The 24,129-nt window shown below is 49.9% G+C and overlaps 1 protein-coding gene across 1 annotated transcript in view; it reads left to right on the top strand.

The window, feature by feature from the left end:
- PDE2A (phosphodiesterase 2A) overlaps nucleotides 1-24,129 on the top strand; it is a 156,104-nt gene that overhangs the window by 99,697 nt on the left and 32,278 nt on the right. The window contains exons 4-6 of the mRNA XM_038766628.1: nucleotides 2,822-2,910; nucleotides 20,241-20,350; nucleotides 21,221-21,276. Of these exons, the coding sequence (XP_038622556.1) occupies nucleotides 2,822-2,910; nucleotides 20,241-20,350; nucleotides 21,221-21,276 (255 nt within the window). The remainder of the gene's footprint in view (nucleotides 1-2,821; nucleotides 2,911-20,240; nucleotides 20,351-21,220; nucleotides 21,277-24,129) is intronic.

Raw genomic sequence — 24,129 nt, 5'->3', positions numbered from 1 at the left:
CACCAGGAGGACACAGGCCCTAGGTCCAGTGTCCTCCCTTCCCCCCGCTGACCCTGGACAGTGACGTCGACTGGTCTCAGGGCAGAGGGGAAGTGGCTCAGACTCAGACTCCGGCCAATGAAGAAGAAGAAATCCAAGGACCAGGGGCTCAGAGACGGAGCCTGGAAGTTCCAGCAGAAACAAAAATATGTTCCCGGGTCAGAGAGGCTGGGAGTCAAGCAAAGTCAATCTGGGAAGCCTCCCAGGAGGAGGCAGGTTTTCCATCCATCCAACCCCAAAGAAGGGAAGGGAGGTGGTTTGGTAAGGAGGAGGGTAGGGCATTCCAGGTAGGGAGGGTGTAGGCCATGGCTGGCTGGAAGACAGGAGTGGGACAAATGGGAATGTAGTCTAAAGTCAGTCCTGACCTGCTTGGGTCTGAGAGGGTGGGAGCAGGACCCTACCCCCCTGCCAACTTCATCCCATCTGTAGTCCCACCCCGAGGAACTATGGGAGTGGGGCTGAGCTCTTCCAGAGTGGAGAGTGGTTGGGGGTCCATCCAGATGGGCCCCTCCCATGGACTATTGGGGTTAAACTGCAGCTGAGTTGAGGCAGGTCCTAGGGGTCACTTCCTGAACATTCTGGGGCACCGGGGGTGAAGGTGGGGACCAAGAGAGTTGGCGAGGAAAGAGGGCACACCCCACCTGTTCTCTGAAGGTCAATCTGGGAAACGGGACTCTTCCCCAGCCCTCTCCATCCCCACTCCTCAAATTCATCAGGCTGCAGAAGCTAGGGACCCAGAAGTTGGTCTAGAGGAGGGAGTGGGGTGTGGTGAGCTGCGGGTAGGAAAGATAGTAATAAACAATAATAATAATAATGATGGTATTTGTTAAGCACTTACTATGTGCCAAGCACTGTTCTAAGTGCTGGGGTAGATACAAGGTGATCAGGTTGTCCTACGTGGGACTCACATTCTTAATCCCTATTTTACAGATGAGGTCACTTCGGCACAGAGAAGTGAAGTGGCTTACCAAAGGGCACATAGCAGATGAGTGGTGGAGTCAGGATTAGAACCCATGACCTTCTGAATCCCAGGCCCCTGCTCTATCCACTACAGCAGCAGTGGCGGCAGGGAGGAGTCGGGTGGGGGGCAAGGATGCGGAGGAGAGAGGAAGGGGAGGTGGAGGGGCGGGAGAACGAGTAGGAGAAGGGAGCCAGGCGCCATCCGCCCTCGCAGCTTCATTAGGGCCCATTGTCCTGGGCGGCACGGCCCGCGCCACGTGAATGCAAATCGCCGCTTTCCATATGGAACAGAACGAAATTCCTTCCTTCCGGAGTGCGAGGGGGGGCTGGGCAAGGGGTGTTGGGGTTCGGGGATGCTGGGAACGGGGAGGGGTGGATGGAGGGAACCCCTCCCTCACCCCCACAAAACACACACACACCCACACACCCCTGTCACTGTTGAAGATTCTGGGAGGAATTTATCAGGGTGCTATCAGGAAGAGCTCCCTTCAAAGCCCTACTGAGAGCTCACCTCCTCTAGGAGGCCTTCCCAGACTGAGCCCCCTCCTTCCTCTCCCCCTCCTCCCTCTCCCCATCCCCCCCGCCTTACCTCCTTCTCCTCCTCACAGCACCTGTATATATGTATATATGTTTGTACTTATTTATTACGCTATTTTACTTGTACATATTTATTCTATTTATTTTATTTTGTTAATATGTTTTGTTTTGTTGTCTGTATCCCCCTTCTAGACTGTGAGCCCGCTGTTGGGTAGGGACCGTCTCTATATGTTGGCAACTTGTACTTCCCAAGCGCTTAGTACAGTGCTCTGCACACAGTAAGCGCTCAATAAATACGATTGATTGAATGAATGAATGAATGAATGAAGAGCCCCTGTCTGGGTGGGACTTGCCCCCAACCTTCACTCCCCCCAACTCCTGCTCCCCTAATACTGGGCCCCCTCATCCCCTACTGAAACAGCCTGGGTTTGCCCTGCAGTTCCCTGTGCCTACAAAAATGATCTGTTGGATCCCAAGCTACCCGACTGACCCTGGCTCTAGGGGCTGTATGATTGTGAGCTTGTTGTTCCATGGATGTATTGGGTTGTAGATAATAATAAAATAATAATAATAATAATAATGATAATAATAATAACATTTGTTAAGCACTTGCCATGTGCCAAAACTGTTCTAAGCCCTGGTGTAGATACAAGGTTGTCCCATGTGGAGCTCACAGTCCTAATTCCCATTTTACAGATGAGGTAACTGAGGCACAGAGAAGTGAAGTGACATGCCCAAGGTCACACAGCAGACAAGTGGCGGAGGTGGGATTAGAACTCACATCCTCTGACTCCCAAGTCCATGCTCTTTCCACTTAGCCATGCTGCTTCTCTAAGTTTCCAGGCCCTAGGAGGCCCTGGTTCGGGAGGGGCACTGGACAGACAGACAGACAGACAGACAGACAGACATAGTCATCTCAGTTGAGTTGTGGGTGGCAAAGAGGAGGAGATTATGCATTTTGATGTTGGTTTGGAGGAAGTAATCAGGGAAAACTTCCTGGAGTTGCTGCCCTAGTATTCCAATCCAAGTGTCCAGCTCTGGCATCAACTGTGTTTATGCTTTAGTTAGAATGGTCAGTCTCTGGCCTCAGTCATCCTATCTGTAGACTGGGTGGAGGAATCTTGGGTCCATTGCTTTAGCTGAGGGGGTACTGATCAGGGATGGAGTGACTCTGGGATGAGCCTTTCCCACTGAGAGGTGCCTGGACTCAGGGCACTGAAGAGGGCTATGAGGTGGGATAGAGGCCCACTTCCTCCATATGCTGATGTCATTTCCTCTCTGGCAGGAGAATGTCTACACCTATTTGCTGGATGGAGATGCCAGGCTGGTGTGCCATGATCCCCCCCATGAGTTGCCCCAGGAAGGGAGACTCAGGTGAGTAGGTGGGGTGGGGGCAGGGGGAGGAGCTGGGTGCCCACAGAGGAGGGAGAAATGGCCACCTGCTCCTGGGTTTGTTTCTGAATCTCGTAGTCATTTGTTGACACTAGGCACTGTTCCTTGGGGCTGACTGGTGGAGGAGGGGAGGGTCTAATGAGTGAAAACCACATAGCCTTCATGTTGTTTGGGGCCCTATGTCCTGGCTCTTCTCTGCCATCAACAACCCCATAGCTGCCAGAGGGCCCAGTCAGTAATAATAATAATTATGGTATTTGTTAAGTGCTTACTACATGCCAAACACTCTTCTAAGCACTGGCATAGGTACAAGGTAGTCACGTTGTCCCACGTGAGGCTCACAGTCTTAATACCCATTTTACAGATGAGGTAATTAAGGCACAGAGAAGTGAAGTGACTTGCCCGAGGTCACACAGCAGACAAATGGTGGAACTGGGATTAGAACCCATGTCTTCTGACTCCCAAGCCCATGCTCTTGTCACTAGTCCATGCTCCATTTCAATGGACACACCCTCCTCTGCCAGTAACTTGAATTCCCTGCCGCTGCTCCCTTCCTCCGGACCCCCTGCCCTTCACCCCCCACCTCCAGGCTGAACCTTGGGCTCCTTGATAGCTTGAGGATGGGGCTGAAGGAGGGTCAGGCCTCCTCGTTGTTCAGGGCTGAGACAGCTACTTGTTTTATGTCTGTCTTCCCCCTTCTAGACTGTAAACCCTGTGTGGGCAGGGATTGTCTCTCAATTGCTGAATTGTAGTTTCCAAGTGCTTAGTACAATGCTCTGCACACAGTAAGTGCTCAATAAATACAATTGAATGAATGAATTGAACAGTGAAGGGCTGACAGAATCCCAGGGCAGGAAAAGGGCAAAGGATCAAATGGACAAAGTGAGAGGCCGCAGGACCCCAGGCACACATAGGTTTGCTGCTTTTTATAGGAAAAGATCAATGCTATTTTGCTCAGGTTAGGGTGTTTGAGGATCAAGTTAAACCACAAACAGCAGTCACCCCGAACATGCTTGCTGAGATAACCAGGCCGCACCAGAATGAGGTGTACAGAGCAGAAAATCAAATCCAGCCCCAGACACAAATCTCCCCAAGGTTCAACCCTCAGCATCTCCACCCAACCAGGGGCTGCAGTCACGTGGCAGGCAGCATCCTCTGCTACGGGGCCTTCTCCGTAGGAGCCCCTGTCCTCACCTTGGAGTCTCCCTTCATGGCCAAAGCCTCTCGTTCCTCCTAGGTCTTTCCCTTTACTTGTCCCCAGTCCGCTATTTCCATTTCCTGGCTCAGAGACCCAGTGGAGACTCCTCAGGCCCTAAGAGCCCCAGCTTCACCCAAGCTGCCTGCCCATTTGGTCTGACTCAAACTCACCAAAACCAGGGGGGCTGTTGGGAGCTGGGCAATGCTATTCTACCATCCAGCAGCCTACTGTTCTTCCAAAAGGCTGTTCCCCAGCCCCAGAATAGAACACATGGTCATATCTTATCTCGTGGTCATATCTTATCTTTTCCAAAGTCAGGGTACATCAGCGCAGGGTACACAGAATGCTAGAACCAAGAGACCTACTTCACACTGACACACACAGACATACTTTCTCTCTCTCTCTCTCTCTCTCTCTCTCACAGACACACACACACACACACACACACACACGTGGATACATTCCCACACTTTCTCAGGTGGGTTCCAGTGAGGGAAATCTCTTTTCCTCCCTTGACCCCTCCCCCAACCCTCATCCCCAGCTCTATTATTGTCAATGAAGTCGTGACAGCGGGAGCTTAATTAAATTGAAGGGTCGTGATTTCAATCAGTCACCCAGAACCCCCACACTTGGCCCTCTTCTTTATTTAGGAAGAAGATGGGATGGTGAGGAGGAAGGGGGGTTGGAGGTGGGGTCGGGGGTGGGGAGGTAACTGGGATTTTCAGGCTCCTGTTCAAGCAAGGAGAGAAGTGGAGATAGGCCTCCAACACCTCCCAGGTAGTAGGAATAGTATTTATTAAGTGTTAGTACAGAGCACCGTACTAAGCTCTGTTAGAAAACACATAGGTGGGAATTAAACATGGTCCCTGCCCATCATGGGGCTCACAATCTAAAAGATAACCCAGGTTCAAACCAACCTCCAACCATAGGCTACAACTACTGACCGTAAACCCCCAGGGAAGCCCATTCCTGAACCCTTGGGAATTAGGTCTCATTAGGTCTAATTCCCACCCATATATTAATAATAACAATAATAATAGTACTAAGTGCTTACTATGTGTCAAACACTGTTCTAAACATTGAGGTAGATACAAAATAATCAGGTTGGACACAGTCCCTGTCTCACATGGGACCCACAGTGTAATATAAAACGTAAAGCAGGCTGATTTTACAATAATAATAATAATAATAATGGCATTTATTAAGCGCTTACTATGTGCAAAGCACTGTTCTAAGCACTAGGGAGGTTACAAGGTGATCAGGTTGTTCCACAGGAGGCTCACAGTCTTAATCCCCATTTTACAGATGAGGTAACTGAGGCACAGAGAAGTGAAGTGACTTGCCCAAGGCCACACAGGAGACAAGTGGCAGATCTGGGATTAGAACCCATCACCTTCTGACTCTCTGGCCTGGTCTCCTCCAACCAGTTAGTGTCCAGCCCTGGCAGGAGAGTGGTCAGTGATCTCCACTTCCATGGTGTCTGCCAAGCAGTACAGGGCATTTGCTTCCACCCCAGGATGGCAGGGAGGGGCAGGGAGGAATTGCCCTATTGTTCACAGGGAGAAATAAAGGCTCAGAGTGGGTAATTGATTTTCCTGAGGTCACAAATCAGGACAAGGACAGAGCTGGGTTGCTCTGACTCACAGCCTGGCTAGGAATCCCCTGAAGCTTGCTCCAGTCTTCCCCTCAGGGGCAGCTTAAATATTCCACAAACCCAGGACTAGGTCTGATCCTTAAGCTGACTCAGGTGGTCTGAACCTACCATACCTCTTCTCTGCCGGGTAAGCAGCATGGCTTAGTGGAAAGAGCCCGGGCTTGGGAGTCAGAGGTCATAGGTTCAAATCCCAGCTCTGCCAACTGTCAGCTGTGTGACTTTGGGCAACTTACTTCTATGTGCCTCAGTTACCTCATCTGTAAAATGGGGATTAAAACTGTGAGCCCCCTGTGGGACAATCTGATCACCTTGTAGCCTTCCCAGTGCTTAGAACAGTGCTTTGCACATAGTAAGTGCTTAACAAATACCATTATTATTATTATATTTGGGGCTAGCTACATTAGGCAGAAAAAGGCTTGTTACGCCACTGGGATTTGGGGGGGGTTTAATGGTATTTGTTAAACTCTCACTATGTGTCAGACACTATACTGTACTAATTAAGTAATTATGGTATTTGTTATTCATTTACTATGTGCCAGGCACTGTACTAAGCGCTGGGGTGGTTACAAACAAATCGGGTTGGACACAGTCCCTGTTCCACGTGGGACTCACAGTCTCAATCCCCATTTTACAGATGAGGTAATTGAGGCACAGAGAAGTGAAGTGACTGTGTGACAAGGTCACACAGCAGACAAGTGGCAGAGCTGGGACAAGAACCCATGACCTGACTCTCAGGCCCTCTATCCACTACACCATGCTGCTTCTCCAATCAAGCCAGACACAGTTCCTGCTCCTCATAGGGCTCAGGATTTTAAACCCCTTTATACAGATGGGGTAAGAGGCAAGTGAAGTGAGTTGCCCAAGGTCACGGAGCAGAAAGTAATGGGGCTGGGTTTAGCATCCAGGTCCTCTGGCTCCCAGGCCAGAGCTCTTTCCACTAGACCTTCCTGCTTCAGGGTGGGCAGAATTATGGAAAACCCATACTGGCAGTAGCTACTTCCTCCTTCCTGACCCACCCTAGCCAAGAGCATCCTCTACGGGCAGCGCTGTGCCCGTCAAGGAGCCCTCATCAGAGCCCAGGACGCGGCACCACTGGCTGACTCTGTGCCAATGAATGGCTGCAAATGTCCTGGCAGCTTCCCCTCTGCCCCCCGCTTGAAAGCTCCATTCCTTCCCAGGCCTGAGGTTTCTGTGTGCCCAGGACCAGACTGCCAGCAAACATTCATCATGTGGTCCCTCTGTTGTGGATACTTGTGTTCTTCTTGGTCCATTTTCAGTGCATTTCCCTGATTCCCTGCCATTTGGAAACAGCACAGAACAAGTAATTAAAAGCAACTGTTCAAATGAAATTACACCCGCACCGATAGGAGATAGGGAGGCCACGGATAGAGCCACCGGATATTGGGGCTGAGACAGGCGGGGAGCTCGGCCGGCCCCCGCTGGGAGGCGGGAGATATTCCAGAAAACCAAACGGCAAATCGAATCAACCCACCCGGCTGCGAGGTCTGGGCTCCTGTAATCACATTTCACTTCCCCGATTCCGAAAATCTCATCTTCATCAACATCATCGTCCCCTTGAAAAATGAATAGTTGGCCATCTGTCCTGGATGTTAGAGCCTCACACCCTCCTGGAGGCAGGAGCCTGGACTGGATGTTTGGTTCTTTAATTCTAGGAATTTCATTGCTGCTCATCGCTGCTTGAATTCCCCAGAACCCTGGGGGTGCTGTGGGAGGACAGACCTGTTTCCTGCCCTCAGGGAGCCCCCAGTCAGGTAGGGGAGACAGGATAATAATAATAATAATAATAATAGTAATTGTTAAGTGCTTACTATGTGCCAAGCACTGTTCTAAGCACTGGGGTAGATATAAATTAATCAGGTTAGACATAGTCCCTGTCCCACATGGGGCTCAAACTCTTAATCCCCATTTTTCAGATGAGGTAACTGAGGCCCAGAGAAGTGAAGTGACTTTCCCAAGGTCACACAGCAGACAAGTGGTGGAGCCAGGATTGGACCTAGGTCCTTCTTACTCCCAGGCATGTGATCTATTCTCTAAGCCACACAGCTTCTCAATGCTTGACCAGGAAGGGAGATGGGATAGACATCATTCCCCACCCTTGGGTAGCCCCCATTCCAATACAGGAGCTGGGATCCCTCTACAATGTGAGCTCACTGTGGTCAGGGAATGTGTCTACCAACTCTATTATATTGTACTCTCCCAGGAAACATGTCTGCTAATTCCCTTGCATTGCACTCTCCCAAGTGCAGTGCTCTACACCCAGTAAGCACTTATAAAATATTAAGCAGCGTGGCTCAGTGGAAAAGAGCATGGGCTTTGGAGTCAGAGGTCATGGGTTCAAATCCCAGCTCCACCACTTGTCAGCTGTGTGACTTTGGGCAAGTCACTTAACTTCTCTGGGCCTCAGTTACCTCATCTGTAAAATGGGGATTAAGACTGTGAGCCCCTCATGGGACAACTTGATCACCTTGTAACCTCCCCAGCGCTTAGAACAGTGCTTTGCACATAGTAAGCGCTTAATAAATGCCATTATTATTATTATTGATAAGCATGATCCCCACCCTCAGGGAAGCTCCAGTCCTGTAGGGAAGTTAGGATAGACAAAACACAGGACCGAGGTGCTTAAGGAACACAGGACCCTTGATGGAGGGAAGCAGCTCATCCAATGGAGCCTAATGGCAGAAAATGGCTGGATGACTGTGGGACAGGGGAGACCTGTGCTCCTTCCCTCTCTTCAGGGATATTCCAGCTCTGCCTCAAAGTGTGCTGTTTGGGGAGGTCTACGTAAGATGGGGGTGTCTGGGTTACTCAACAATAGTTATCGTTATTACAGTACTTGCTTGTGCTTTCTATGTGACAACACTGTACTAAGGAGTAGATACAAGTTATCAGGTCACTGTCACTTGTCTGCTGCATGACCTTGGGGAAGTCGCTTAACTTCTCCATGTCTCAGTTACCTCATCTGTAAAATGGGGATTAAGACTGTGAGCCCCATGTGGTACATGGACTGTGTCCAACCTGTTTAGCTTGTGGCTGCCCCAGCACTTAGTACGGGGCATGGCACATAGTAAGTGCTTAACAAATACCATGAAAATAAAATAAAAAAGGGTCAGACTCATTCCCTGTCCCACGTGGGGCTCACAACCCAAGTGTTTTACTCAGTAAAATTTCTTACAGGAGATGGATTTTAGAGAGGAGTTCTATTAAAATAATAAAAATTGTGGCATTTTTAAGGACTTACTATGTGCTAAGCTCTAGGAAGGGTTCAGGATAATCAGGTCTGACAGTCCCTGTCTCACGTGGATCTCCGTCTGGTTAGGAAGGAGAACAGGCATTTAATCCCATTTTCCAGGTAGGTAAATGGCGGTACAGGGAAATGAAGTGACTATCCTAAGGTCACACTGCAGGCAAGTAGGGGAGCAGGGATTAGAAACCAGATCCTCTGCCCCTGAGGCCAGTTCTCTATCCATTAGGCTATGCTGCTTCCCCACCTGGATGTTAATCAGGCTGCAGGGTGACTGCAAAGAAGTCATCCAGGGTCTAGGAAGTGGACAAGTGTAGACCTAAGAGATGCTTGGAGTGTACTCTGTCCCTGAACCTCCCCCTACCCATGCCTGCAGGTGGTTTGAGTTTTTCTGTGGCCCCAGAGAAAGTGTCAGAGACACGGGCTGGGCAGGAGCCGGGGTGGGGATGGAATCTCTAGACTGTAAGCTCAATATGGGCAGGAAACGTGTTTGCTAATTCTTTTGTATTGTGCTCTCCCAAGTGCTTAGTACAGTGCTCTGCACATAGTAAGCATTTAATAAATACCATTGATTGACTGATTGAATGGGGCAGGATAGAGACACAACATGACCTAGTGAATAGAGCACAGGCCTGGAAATCAGGACTGGTTTCTAATACTGGCTCTGGAATTTACCTGCTTTGTGACTGTGGGCAAGTCACTCTACTTGTCTGTGTCTCAGTTACCTCATCTGTACAATGGGGATTAAGACTGTGGTCCCATGTAGGACAGGGACTGTGTCCAACCTACGTAACTTGTATCTACCTCTGACATATAGTAAGGGCTTAACAAATACCACAGTTATTATTATTGTTGTTAGAGAAGACAGGTGCAGGGATGAGGGTAGGATCTTTTCAGGGCATTTTCGCAGCAGCGCCCAGACCAGGGAACAATCCCACACTGGCACCATTCTTGGTCCTGGCCATGTAACTGAGGGGCTTGGCTGCCACCCAGGAGCTGCAGATAAATCAATTGTGTGATGGGAAGGACGGTCACCAGGTGCTGCCCAGTCTGTGGTAGGGTCACTGCCAGGGCAGGACCAACCAGCCAGCAAGTATACTGAGGCCTGTCACTGTGGGGAAGGGGTGTGTGTGTGTGTATGTTCACTGAGAGTGGATGCATGTGTAGATGTGGAATTGTGCTTACATATGCATGTGTGTGTATGAGTGGGTGTGTTTCCATGGAGTGTGGGTGTATGTGAGTGTGTACATCTGCATGTGAATGTGTGTTTGTAAGAGCATACATGCATTGGTCTGTGTTTGTATATGTGAGAGCAGACATGCATTGTTTGTGTGTGTTAGTGCTGGGTGCATATTGTGTCATCTGTGTATACAGTTCAGAGTTGTGATAATGGGCCTATCGCAGGCAATTGGAGTGGCTGATCTATGAAGGGCATGAGTCTGAGGAAAGTCTGACAGTTCCCCATGCATTAAGAGCATACCTGAAGGAAATCAATCAATCAATAGTATTTATTAAGAGCTTATTATGTGCAGAGCACTGTGCTAAGTCTTCGGGAGAGCACAATACAGTGGGTGGCAAATGCAGCAGTAGGGATTTAAAGTAAGACCTAAGGCGGAACTAAGGCAGAGGCTGTGGCATCTCCTTCTGTCCAAGACTGTGAACTGGGAGGGTGTCCAAGGTGGCCCTGGCCAGAGGAAGAGGAGGATGAAGGCTTTAAGAACCTTCAGGGCCCTGGGTGCTGGGGATCTATGTTCTACGTGCCCAGTCCCCCTTGTGTCCTGGGCTGGCAGCTCCCTATGTGGGCCTGCTAAATGGGGGTGCTGATCCTCCCCTTGTCCCCCACCCAGACACCAACCCAGCCTCTGTCTCGGCCCCCTGGACCAGAGGTGTTGGGAAAAGCCTCCTCAGTGGTGCCTCAGGCCCTGACTCCCCAGCCCTTGAACAAATAGCCAAGTGCAGGGCAGAGCCGCGATAAACCTTAGACTTCCCTCTCCAGACCTGGCAGGCGACACCTGGACCCTATTGCCCAGCCCGTGAGGAGCCATAAACAATCCCCAGACTCTCACCAATCAATCAATCAATCAATCGTATTTATTGAGCGCTTACTATGTGCAGAGCACTGTACTAAGCGCTTGGGAAGTACAAATTGGCAACACATAGAGACAGTCCCTACCCAACAGTGGGCTCACAGTCTAAAAGGGGGAGACAGAGAACAGAACCAAACATACCAACAAAATAAAATAAATAGGATAGAAATGTACAAGTAAAATAAATAAATAAATAAATAGAGTAATAAATATGTACAACCATATATACATATATACAGGTGCTGTGGGGAAGGGAAGGAGGTAAGATGGGGGGATGGAGAGGGGGACGAGGGGGAGAGGAGGGAAGGGGCTCAGTCTGGGAAGGCCTCCTGGAGGAGGTGAGCTCTCAGCAGGGCCTGAGAGCCAGGCCAGCTACCATAAGGCATGGAGAGAGGGACCACCCCCTCCTCCCCTGCACACCCCACCTCTCCTTTCCTGAAAGCCAATCTCCCACCAGGAGAAAGTCAGCTCACCAGCTGGGTCGGGAGGGGAGCCTGATGCTGGTTCTATCTGGGCCTCTCCAAAGAGTAGGGCTCCCCCAATTCCCCCCCTCAAACCCTAAAATCCCATTTCTCCATCTGTAAAATGGGAGCCTGCACGCTCACTGTGTCTGTTCATTCATTCATTCAATCGTATTTATTGAGCACTTACTGCGTGCAGAGCACTGTACTAAGCGCTTGGGAAGTACAACTTGGCAACATGTCTGCTCCACCCACTGCTCCCATCAGCGGAAACAGATTGTCGCTGGTGAAGTGCTGATGTTTGGATGGCTGGACCGGCTTGGAGGACTGGAAGGGAAGGCACTTGTTCTGTTTGGGGGTGACATGCTGGGGCACCCCTCTGGGAGGCTCTTTTATAGGACTTTTGGGATGGGGTGCCAGTTGGAGAGGGAAGCAGGACCACATCAGAGGAGGCCCTGATATGGCTCTAACTCTGGTGGTAACCAGGCAAAAACAGACAGGCTATGATTGCAGCAGGAGAGATTGAAGTTAGACTGCAAGAATGATCTTTTGATTGGGAGCACTTTTAGGCCCTGGAAAAGCTACTGAGGTTGGGGAGGGAGGCTGAGAAATCTTTATCCACATGGAGACTCTCAGCTGGCCTGGATGATGTAAATTAGAAGCAGCATGATCTAGTGAAAAGCAGTATTGCCTAATGGAAAGACCAAAGGGCCCAAGAGTAAGAGGACCTGGTTGTAATGCTGACTCTGCCAACTGCTTTCTGTGTGACCTTGGGCAAGTCACTTCACTTCTCCATGCCTCAGTTCTCCTGCTCTCCCATGTACTTAGACTGTGAGCCCCATGTGGGACAGGGGCTCTGTCTAACCTGATTTCTTTGTACCAATCCCAGCTCTTAATACAGTGCTGGACACACAATAAGTGCTTAATATCATTAAAAAATGAACTCTACCCTAAATCGGGGTATAGACAGGACAACCTTAAACATTTCCTTCCCAACAGAGAAAGTCTCAGCTGCCAGCACTATTCCCTCTCCACTGGCTTCCAGTCTCCAATGGCTGTCCTCAGACTGGATTACTGTAATTTCCTGTGGATAGCAGAGAGACGATCAGATAGAGTTTTCCTGTTAAAGGTGTCAGATTGCAGTTCCTCCTCCAGTCTCTCTCTCTCCCCATTACTTTGCCATCCTAATTTCCAGTTTCAGGGAGCGAGAGTGCACCTCTGCCCCTCCCCCCCCCCATGTGGTGCTCACCCCCTCTTTCTGCCCCCAACATTAGCTCCCTCTCTGTCCACCCAACCCCCCTTTATATTTGCTGCTGGGGGTGGGGGGGATCTGGGGTGGGCGGGGCCTGGTAGCTCTTCTAGAACCTTCAATTCCCTTTGGGTCAACAAGGTCGGTGGGCAGGGGGCTGGGAGGAAGGATACCTGGATTCCATCCCCACTTCCCTCCCAGACGGGCTCCTCATTATGTGGGGCAGGAACATCTAGATCAGTCAGTCACTTCTAGAGCCATTCGAAGTCCTGGGACAGAAGATCAGATGGGAGAAGATGTGGTCATTGCTCTCTGGGGGTTGACAGTCTGATAGGGGAGACAAAATAATAAAAATAGCATTCATTAAGTGCTTACTATGTGCAAAGCACTGTTCTAAGCTCTGGGGAGGTTATAATGTGATCAGGTTGTCCCACGGGGGCTCACAGTCTTAATATCCATTTTACAGATGAAGTAACTGAGGCGCAGATAAGTTAAGTGACTTGACCAAAGTCACACGGCTGACAATTGGCAGAACCGGGATTTGAACTCATGACCTTTGACTCCAAAGCCCGGGCTCTTTCCACTGAGCCACGCTGCTTCTATAACACCCATTCATGCACACAGAGACAAAAAATTAATCACAAATCACAGGGTCAGGGTGAACAAACGGAATATAGCACATTCCTGAGATTACTGGGGGCAGCTGGAGCAGAGGCTGGGATTGGAGTTGAGGAACTCCCCCTGGAAGATTTGGTCGGAGAGGAGGGGCTTTATTAGGCCTTAAAGGAGGGAAGAGAAGGAGGGGATAGATTCAGAGGTTAGAGAGTGTTGGAGAACAGAGAGCGTGGGGAGCTAAGCGAGGGTTGGGGGTGATTGGGACGGGATGGGAAAGGATCGGGGACACCTGAGATCAGGATTAGGATTTGACTGGAACAGCTAATGGCTCTGGCTCTTTTCCCCCGTCCTGGAGATTCTGCAGGAAGGGAAGGGGGGAAGCGAATGCTGATTTTGGCTTCAGTGAGAGCAGAGATGGGATGGACGAGGTGACCCTGGCAGACCCAAACTCCCCACGCCCCTGTCCGGAACTTCTCCGGCCCACTGTCAGCAGTTCCTTTTTATTCCGAAACGTCTCCAGCACGGTCTCCAGACTGCGGCCAGCAGCGCCCCCTACTGCTGTCTCGTGGTCCTGCCACGCCAGCTATAGCCCGTCAATCGTAAAAATAATAATAATAACAATGTTGGTATTTGTTAAGCGCTTACTATGTGCTAAGCACTGTTCTAAGCGCTGGGGGGATGCAAGGTAATCAAGGTTGTCCCACGTGGGGCTCACAGTCTTCATCCCCATTTTACAGATGAGGGAACTGAGGCCCAGAGAAGTTAAGTGACTTGCCCAAAGTCACACAGCTGACAGGTGGTGGAGTCGGGATTAGAACCCATGACCTCTGACTCCCAAGCTCGTGCTCTTTGCAATGAGCCATGCTGCTTTTCTTGTCGTAGTTATTGAGTGCTTACGGAGTGCAGAGCGCTTGGGAGAGTACAACCTAACAGACATATTCCCTGCCCACAATGAGTTTACAGTCTAGAAGGGGGGAGACAGACATTAATATAAATGAATTTCAGGTATTTACATAAGTGCTGTGGGGCAGGGATGGGGGATGAATAAAGAGAGCAAGTCAGGGTGACGCAGAAGGGAGAGGGAGAAGAGTAAAGGAGAGCTTTGTCTGGGAAGACCTCCTGGAGGAGATGTGGCTTCAATAAGGCTTTGAAGATGGGGAGAGTAACTGTCAGATATGAGGATGGAGGGTACTTCAGGCACACCTTGACAGCACTGGGTGACTTTCCAGTCAGACTTTCCTCTCCCCCTCCTCCCCTTCCCCCTCTTATTTCCTTCCCCTCCCCACAGCACCTGTATATATGTTTGTACATATTTATTACTCTATTTTATTTTGTTAATATGTTTTGTTCTCTGTCTCCCCCTTCTAGACTGTGAGCCTGCTGTTGGGTAGGGACTGTCTCTATATATTGCCAACTTGTACTTCCCAAGCGCTTAGTACAGTGTCCTGCACACAGTAAGTGCTCAATAAATATGACTGAATGAATGTATGAATAATGCTATTTACTGAGCACTTACTATGTACTGAGCACTCTAATAATAATAATTTTGGTATTTGTTAAGCACTTACTATGTGCCAAGCACTGTTCTAAGCGCTGGGGTAGTTACAAGGTAATCAGATTGCCCCACATGGGGCTCACGGTCTAAATCTCCATTTTACAGATGAGGGAACCTAGGCACAGAGAAGTAAAATGACTTGCCCAAGATCACACAGCGGACAAGTGGTGAAACCAGGATTAGAACCCACAACCTCTGATTCCCAAGCCCATGCTCTTGCCACTAAGCCACACTGCTTCTCTACTAAGCGATTGGGAGGAGATGCCAGAACTGAAATTGCCATGATGGTGCTGATCCTCCACCTGTGCCCTGCAGCTGCCAGAGCTTAGTGGCTGATGGTAATTATGGTCCTTCATGGACAAATGTGGGCAGAACTGAGGGCCTGGTGTTTCTTCCTTTCTGTTGGGCTCATGCAATGATGGGAAGGAGCTTTTACTGCAATGTTTTAGAATGGCAGCAGAAGCAATGTGGCCTACTGGAAGTGAGAAGAACCTGGGTTCTAATCCTGACTGTGCCAATTGCTTGCTGGGTGACCTTGGGCAAATTGCTTAACTTCTCTGTGCCTGTTTCTTCAACTGTAAAATGAGGATAACTGTTCTTCCTCCTACTTAGACTGTTAGCCCCTTGTGGTACAGGCACTGTGTCTGACCTAATTAACTGGGTGAGAGGTCAGCACAGAGGTAGATGAGGTCAAAGTTCAGTGAGATAGTGTTAGAGGAGTGCCTGTGTTGTATATGGACTGTGTTGTAGGAGGAGCAAGGTGAGGTAGGAGGGGGCAAGGTGACTGAGTGCTTTAAAGCCGATGATGAGAAGTTTCTGTTTGATGTGGAGGTGAATGGGCAACCACTGGATGTTCCTGAGGAGTGGGGAAATGTGGACTGAATGGTTTTTGTAGAAAAACGATCTGGGCAACAAAGTATAGACTATGTAGGGAGAGACAGGAGGCAGGGAGGCTGATGCAAGATTGAATGAATGATACAGTAATCAAGGTGAGATAGGGTGATTGGATTAATGTGGCAGCAGTTTGGATGGAGAGGAAAGGACTGATTTTAGTGACATTGTGGAGGTTGAGTTAACAGGATTTAGTGATAGATTGAATATGTCAGTTGAATGAGAGAGCAGAATCAAGGATATTGCCAAGGTTACAGGCTTATGAGACAGGAAGGATGGAGGTGATGTCTATAGTGGTGGGGAAAGTCAGGGGAAGGACAAGGTTTGGGTTGGAAGAGGAGGAGTTCTGTTTTTGATATGTTACATTTAAAGTGATAGCAGGACTTCTAAGTAGAGATGTCTTGAAGGCAGGAGGAAATGCAAGACTGGAGAGAGAGAGAGAGAGAAGTAATGCTTTTCCCAATGTAGATTTGGGAATCATCTGCATAGAAGTCGCAGCTGAAACCATGGGAGCAAATAAGTTCTCCAAGGGAGTGGGTAGAGTTGGAAAATAAGAGACTCAGAACTGAACCTTGAGGGACACCCACAGTTATGGGGTGAGGAGGAGCCTGTGAAAGAACTTGTACTTCCCAAGTGCTTAGTACAGTGCTCTGCGTACAGTAAGTGCTCAATAAATACAATTGAATGAATACTGAGAATGAGCAGCCAGAGAGATAGGAAAAGAACCAGGAGAGGACAGTATCAGTGAAGCTGAGGTTGGATAACGTTTCCAGGAGAAGGGGTTGGTCCACAGTATTGAAGGCAGCTGAGAGTTCAAGAAGGATTGGGATGGAGTAGAGGCTGCTGGATTTGGCAAGAAGGAGATCATTGGTGACCTTTAAAAGGGCAGTTTCTGTGGAGTGAAGGGGACAGAAGCCAGATTGGAGGGGGTCATGGAGACAATTGGAGGAGAGGAGCTTGAGACAGCAGGTGTAGACAACTCGCTCAAGGAGTTTGGAGAGGAAGGATAGGAGGGAGATGGGAAGACAACTGGAGGGAGTCATGGGGTCAAGGGAAGGTTTTTCTTTGGCACCAGACATATTGTTCAATACTTGGCCTCCACTAGGAGCCCAATACAGTACTCAGCATGATTAAGGTGTCCAGTACAATCCCATCATGGTGATGCTATTAATGAGACTTTGGCAGGTGAGGCTTTTGAGCAGGATATCCAGTCTCTGGTGGTTTCCTAGTTCGTGTCCCTTAACTGTAGGGCAGTCCCAGAGGTCGTGCTGTCCATCCCTCTGCCTCCAGGGAGGTCTGCTACAAAGTCTTCCCAGCAGTGGGAACTCCCTGCCCCCAGGAAAGGTAATTCCACTGTTCCCCTATTCCACCATCTTTCCAGAGCAGCTTTATAATCCTGGAGACCAGGACTCCTGGGTTCGAATTCTCATTCCACACTGAAATGCTGTTTGTTGCCAGGCAGGTCTCTTATCCTCTCTGTAATATTATTATTAATAATGATTATTATCATCTGTGTCTTGGCCTCCCCATCTCCCAAATGAAGAACTGGGGGAAGGGTAGATGTCACATGGCCCAAACATTCCAGAAAAACTATTTCTTCTACTTCCCCTCTTTCCAGTCTCTCCATTCCTCCTGTATTCCCGTCTGATCTCTGCAAAGTACTTCCCTCACCTTGTATCCCCTGGTTCACTCCCCCTTCCTGCAGAATCCTGCCACTTCAATCAGCTCAGCCCAGGTGGTTTCAGACCCATCACTAAGAGGGCAGGGAGGGTGGGGAGCAAGCAGCCCCAGGACAATTAATCAGGCAAGAGTGACATTTCCATCAAGGTGCCAGCTGGGTAATTAGCCCCAGGCAAGTTGGCCCACAGCTGGGGCCCGGGGATCCTGGAGCGAAAAAGATAGACATTCTCCACCCTGGCAAGGAACAAAGTCCTTGGTCCCGTAGACAGCTGGTCCCTGCCTGATTGAGACCTTTCCCTGCTGCCCCTGCAGACAGAGTGAGAGCATGCCTGAGTCCTCCTCACCACAAACTGTTGGCACTGATGAATAATGGTCATGGCCCTGCCCTCAAAGGGCTGAGTGTCTGGTAGGGAAGCCAGGTAAGGATGGAACTGGGTTCTAATCCCAGCTCTGCCACTTGGCTGTAGATCTTGGGCAAGTCCCTTAACTTCTCTGTGCCTCAGTTACCTCATCTGTAAAATGGGGATTGAGACTGTGAACTCCATCTGGGACAAGGACTGTGTCCAACCCAATTTGCTTGTACCCACCCCAGTGCTTAGTACTGTGTCTGGCACAGAGTAAGTGCTTAACAAATACGGCAATGATTATTATTATAAAATGGGGTTTAAAACTGTGAACCCCATGTGGGACGTGGACTGGGCCCAACCTGATTAGTTTGCATCTCCCCCAGTGCTTAGAACAGTGATTGATGCATAGTAAGCACTTGACAAATACCATTTTCTTCCACATTCAACAGCTCCCCCATTCATTCATTCAATCGTATTTATTGAGCACTTATTGTGTGCAGAGCACTGTACTAAGCACTTGGGAAGTACAAGTCGGCAACATATAGATACAGTCCCTACCCAACAACGGGCTCACAGTCTAGAAGGGGGAGACAGACAACAAAACAAAACATGTAGACAGGTGTCAAAATTGTCAGAACAAATAGAATTAAAGCTATATGCACATCATTAACAAAATAAAAAGAATAGTAAATATGTACTAAACGTTTTCCAATGGCTGTTAGTCATCATCTGCTCACTCATGAATTTTTGCAAATCCTTCTTGAACCCCTCTGATGTTCTTTTTTTAAATGTTTGTTGTTTTATCATATTTGATAAGCCTAGCTCCCTTACCTAGTCTGCTGTGTAACCCCTGGTCAACTGCTGCCCACTTCTGGGCCTGGGTTCCCTTCTGCCCACCAGAAGGTGTTGGCAGAGGGCTGTCAGGGGCAGAGGTGGGCTGATGGGGGAGGGTTTATCACTTGCTGGCATCCCTGGAAGCATCCCAGGTGACAAATTTGCCTGGCAGTAAAAATATAGGCCAAAGAAGACCCCCCTCCCTGCTTTTGGGCCCTGGTTTTCAGCAGTCCTGTGGTCTGCAGGGGAACTGGCAGCCTCTAGACTCTCTGACAGCTGGGTTCATCCTGTAATGATAATAATAATTATGGTATTTACTATGTGCCAGGCACTGTACTAAGAGCTGGGTTGGGTACAAGCAAATTGGCCTGGACACAGTCCCTGTCCCACATGGGGCTCACACTGTCAATCCCCATTTTACAGATGAGGTAACTGAGGCACATAGAATTGAAGTGACTTGCCTGAGTTCACACAGTAGACAAGTGGCGGAGCTGGGATTTGAACCCATGACCTTCTTACTCCCAGGTCTGTGCTCTATCCACTATGCCATGCTGCTTCCCTAGAAATAATTCTGTAGTTTCTAATCCCATATCTCAGCCCCTCCCCTCCTCCAACACACAGACACAGGGACAAACATGGCTGCATACCACAGTAATTATTATTAACACACACACACACACACACCACCACCACCACCACCCCACCCACCCCTCACCCAGACCGATTGGAAATTTTCCCATGTTTCTGACTTGGCTTTCTCCTGCTCTGATTCCCATCAGGAAGGATGGGTCAGTGTCTTCCATGCCATGTTCCCCCTGGCCTGGAATGCCCTCCCTCCGCACATCCACCAAGCTAGCTCTCTTCCTCCCTTCAAAGCCCTACTGAGAGCTCACCTCCTCCAGGAGGCCTTCCCCGACTGAGCCCCCTCCTTCCTCTCCCCCTCCTCCCCTTCCCCCCACCTTACCTCCTTCCCCTCTCCACAGCACCTGTATATATGTATATATGTGTGTACGTGTTTATTACTCTATTTTATTCGTACATATTTATTCTATTTATTTTATTTTGTTAATATGTTTTGTTCCCTGTCTTCCCCTTCTAGACTGTGAGCCTGCTGTTGGGTAGGGACCGTCTCTATATGTTGCCAACTTGTACTTTCCAAGCACTTAGTACAGTGCTCTGCACACAGTAAGTGCTCAATAAATACGATTGAATGAATGAATGAATGAATGTCACAAATGAATGAATGAATGTCACACCTCACCCTGTTCTGACCTGAGCACAACTGCACATATATCTGTGTGTGTGTGGTTGGGGGGCTGGAACCTGATTCCTAGGACCTGGACCCCAGTTACCCTGTCCTTGTCCTTGTTCTTGCTGTGTTAGGATGGGCCCATGACCCCATGCTCTCCTGAACTTCTCTCCCCTGGGAATGACCCTGGTGGGTCTTAGCTTGTGACTGTGGGTGATCTGATCTTCCAGAGATGCTGTCCTTACCCAGAAACGGCTGGCCTGCAATGGGCTGGCCCCCACTGAGCTGCAGGAGAAGCAGATGGGGGTCTTGACTGCACCACTGCCTGCTGACAGACAAGGTAGGGGTCGAGGGGTGGGTGGGGAGGTGGCTTTCTATGTCCCTCAGTCAATCATATCATATCAATCAATCGCACTGTACTAAGCTCTTGGAAGAATACAATATGACAGAGTTGGTAGACTCATTCCCTGCCCACAGTGAGCTTTCAATCCTTGGAGGGGGGAGCCCAACATTAATATAAAAAAATAAATTGCTGAAATGGACATAAATGCTGTGGGGCTGAGGGAGCAGTGACAAAAGGGAGCAAATCTAAGTGCAGGGTCTGCTTCTTGCTCACACTGCCTGGAAAAGCCTCTCTCTCCTTTTCCCTATTCCTGCCTCAAATATAATCTCCTGGTCCAGACCCCCACCCCTGTTCTCTCCCTCCCCCTCAGCCCACCGCCCCCACCCAGGATCCCGGCCTCTCCAGCACTGGGAGATCTCCAAGCCCTGAGAGGAAGAGGGATGCCTGCTTCTAGACTCCCCCTTGCCCCCCCCCACCCCACAGCATGGCATATCAACTGTCTATGGCCTCTCGGGGCCTGGCTCCAAGCCCCCTCTGGCAATCTGAGCCTGGGAGCAGGGCTCCCCACCGTGGGAAAGAACCAGGGCAGTAAAGGTCCTGAGATTCATGTATTCATTCAGTAGCAGTAGCATTTATCCAACACCTACTGTGTGGGGACACTTGAAAGAGTCCCTGCCAGCAAGATTAGAATGTGTCTTCGCCCTTTTCAACTCCAGGGCCAGAGTCCTCTGCCCTCACCTGCTCCTCCTCCCCATTGACTCCTTTTTTTCCCCACTCCCCTTCAACTTTTCTTTCTCCTCTCCCTTTCTACACTAACTCCTTCTGCCCCTTCCCCTTCCCACTGATTCTTCTCTCCCCTTCCTCCAGTGCTGATCCTTCCACTGGTGGACAAGGATGAAGCAGCCGTGGTGGCCGTGATCCTGGTAAGAGGAGGGAGGGAGGGGAGCCCTGTGGTGTGGTGGGATGGGGGTGGACACAGGAGGGAGGGAGAGATGGGGAGGAGCTTGGGGGGTGATGGATTGCAGGGAAGCCCCCCATCCAAAGTTCTTGGCTTCTTTCCTCTCCCTGAGTGCCCCCTGGGTGGGAGGCCTGAGGAGGTCCCAGTGTTGAGCCCATTGTGGGCAGGGATTGTCTCTATTTGTTGCTAAATTGTACTTCCCAAGCGCTTAGTAAAGTGTTCTGCACACAGTAAGCGCTCAGCGTGGCTCAGTGGAAAGAGCATGGGCTTTGGAGTGAGAGGTCGTGAGTTCAAATCCCACCTCTGCCAATTGTCAGCTGTGTGACTTTGGGCAAGTCACTTAACTTCTCTGTGCCTCAGTTCCCTCATCTGGAAAATGGGGATTAAGACTGTGAGCCCCCCAGGGGACAACCTGATCACCTTGCAACCTCCCCAGAGCTTAGAACAGTGCTTTGCACATAGTGAGCGCTTAACAAATACCATTATTATTAATAATAATAAATGTGATTGAATGAATGAATGAATGAGTCCTGAATGAGTCCTGAATGAGCTGAGTCCAGCCCACACTACTCTCTCTGACCCGTCCTGGGTTGAGATTGGGCCTGGGTCCCATTCAAAGCATTTCACCATTTCCCCCCCCCCCCCCCCGCTCCTCTCCTCCCCACCCTCCCCAGCCCCTGCCCTGCTCCCTCCCCAAGGGATGTCCAGCTTCCTTCTTGATCAGACAAGCTTCACTCTGTCTGGACTAAGCTCCTGAACCAACTGGGGCCATCCCAATCTGATCTGATAGAGAAGCAGTGTGGCTCAATGGAAAGAGCCCGGGCTTTGGAATCAGAGGTCATGGGTTCAAATTCCGGCTCCACCAATTGTCAGCTGTGTGACTTTGGGCAAGTCACTTGACTTCTCTGGGCCTCAGTTACCTCATCTGTAAAATGGGGATGAAGACTGTGAGCCCCCCATGGGACAACCTGATCACCTTGTAACCTCCCCAGCTCTTAGAACAGTGCTTTGCACATAGTAAGCACTTAATAAATGGCATTAATTATTATTATTAATTATCTGAAAAATCCACTCTGGGCCAAAGTCTAACGGGATGGGAAAAATGCAAGAACCCTGGTGTCCGGCCCCCACCAACCAGGGTGGTAACTGTCCTCCTAACCAGCACCCCCTCCTACCCTCTCCCTCCCGCTATCCAATCTCTATCATACAGAACTGGACCCGTCCTGGAGGGGCTATGTCAAAGGTCTTTGCGTTCATCCACCTGCCTCTGAACCCCACAGATTCTCAGTCCCAGACCTCCTCCCTAGCCTCCAGCTGCTGTTCCCTCTTCCGAGACTCCTCACCTGGCCTGTGACAGTGGAGAGAGTGGATCTGGGCCTGGACTCAGGCCAGGGGTTGAGAGGAACTGAGAGAAGGGTCTGGGGGGATCCCAAGGCAGGAAATCTCCGCAGGAGGAGCCAGGACCTGCTTCTCTTGCCCCCGACCCTGCCCTGGCAACCCCATGCAAATAAATACAAATTCATGCGAATGAAATTGAAGCCCTGCTTGGAGCCCTAACCTGGGAAATTCCAGGTGGTGCCTCGAGGGGCCTGCAGCCCTGGCTTCTTCCCCACTCCCAGCTCCCTGGAGAGAAGGAGCCAAGATGGTTCTCCTCTCTCATTCTCCTCCCAACCATCTTTGGGCCCCTAGATTACATCAACACCCTCCTCTCAGGCACTCCAACAGCAGGATTTATTTGTGGCTTGGAAGGTCAGCCCTCTGTACCCCTTCCTCCCACTGTACCACACACCCACTGGCTCTCCTGGCTAGAAGGGTTAGGAAAATTAGCTGAAAGCCTGCCTTGGCCCCTTAACCTTCGCCCCCTCCACTTTTTCTAGGTTTTAAAAAAGCCCCAGCCATGGCCTGCCAGAAGTCATCATCTCTACCCCTCTCTGTCAGGAAACCCTATAGGCCATCTCCTCTCCTCAGGTTATAATCCTTTTGGAAGCCCCTCAACCTCCTCTTCTCCAACCCAGTTGTCCCAGTTAGCTCCTTGCTCCCTTGCACCAGGGCCTGTGTTCCGGTCCCTTCACCGACCCAGACCATTCCCACCTTGGAGTGTGGGAAAGTCTCTATCCATCTTGGATAGGAACTGTCTCCTTCTCCCTGTCGGACCTGGAACCTGAACACTTTTCAAGAATGAGAGGGTGTGAGTGTGCGAGTGTGGGTGATTGTGTTTGTGTGCATGCATGCATATGAATGTGCAAGCGTGTCAAGGCCTATTTTTTGGCTATATTTGTGTCTGGTGTGTTTTTATGTTTCTGTGTGTGTGTGCGCATGCGTGCATGCACAATGTTCTTGTTCTCTTCCCCTAAGTAGGTCATTCTGTTCTGCAAGTCAAACAGCAATCAGTCAGCCAGAAGCTTCAGTTTTTCTGTAAATGGCAGGCGTCCCCACCCCCCAACTTTCAGCTCTGACCTTCTCCTTGGCCATTGATGGTGGCCCTGCCCGCCACTGGGGGATGTGCCAGATGGACTCCAAGGTCTCTTTCTTTTCAGTGAGCCAGGAATTCTGGGATCCTAAGGCTCCCCCTTCTCCACTGCATTTCTGTCTCCTCTGGAAATCTCCTTTTCCCGGGGCAAACTCTGCTTTTTCTAATGGTGTTGGGGTAAGGGCAGGAGTTTAGAATTTTTACCATCTAGTCAACTCCATAAATCTATCTTCTAGACTGTGAGCCCTTCTAGACTGTGAGCCCGCCTTCTAGACTGTGAGCCTGCTGTTGGGTAGGGACTATCTCTAGATGTCGCCAACTTGTACTTCCCAAGCACTTAGTACAGTG

This window comes from Tachyglossus aculeatus, chromosome 2, assembly GCF_015852505.1.
Source record: "Tachyglossus aculeatus isolate mTacAcu1 chromosome 2, mTacAcu1.pri, whole genome shotgun sequence".
NCBI lineage: Eukaryota > Metazoa > Chordata > Mammalia > Monotremata > Tachyglossidae > Tachyglossus > Tachyglossus aculeatus.
The sequence above is the reverse complement of the archived record's forward strand: the minus strand, read 5'-3'. Positions and strand labels throughout refer to the sequence as shown.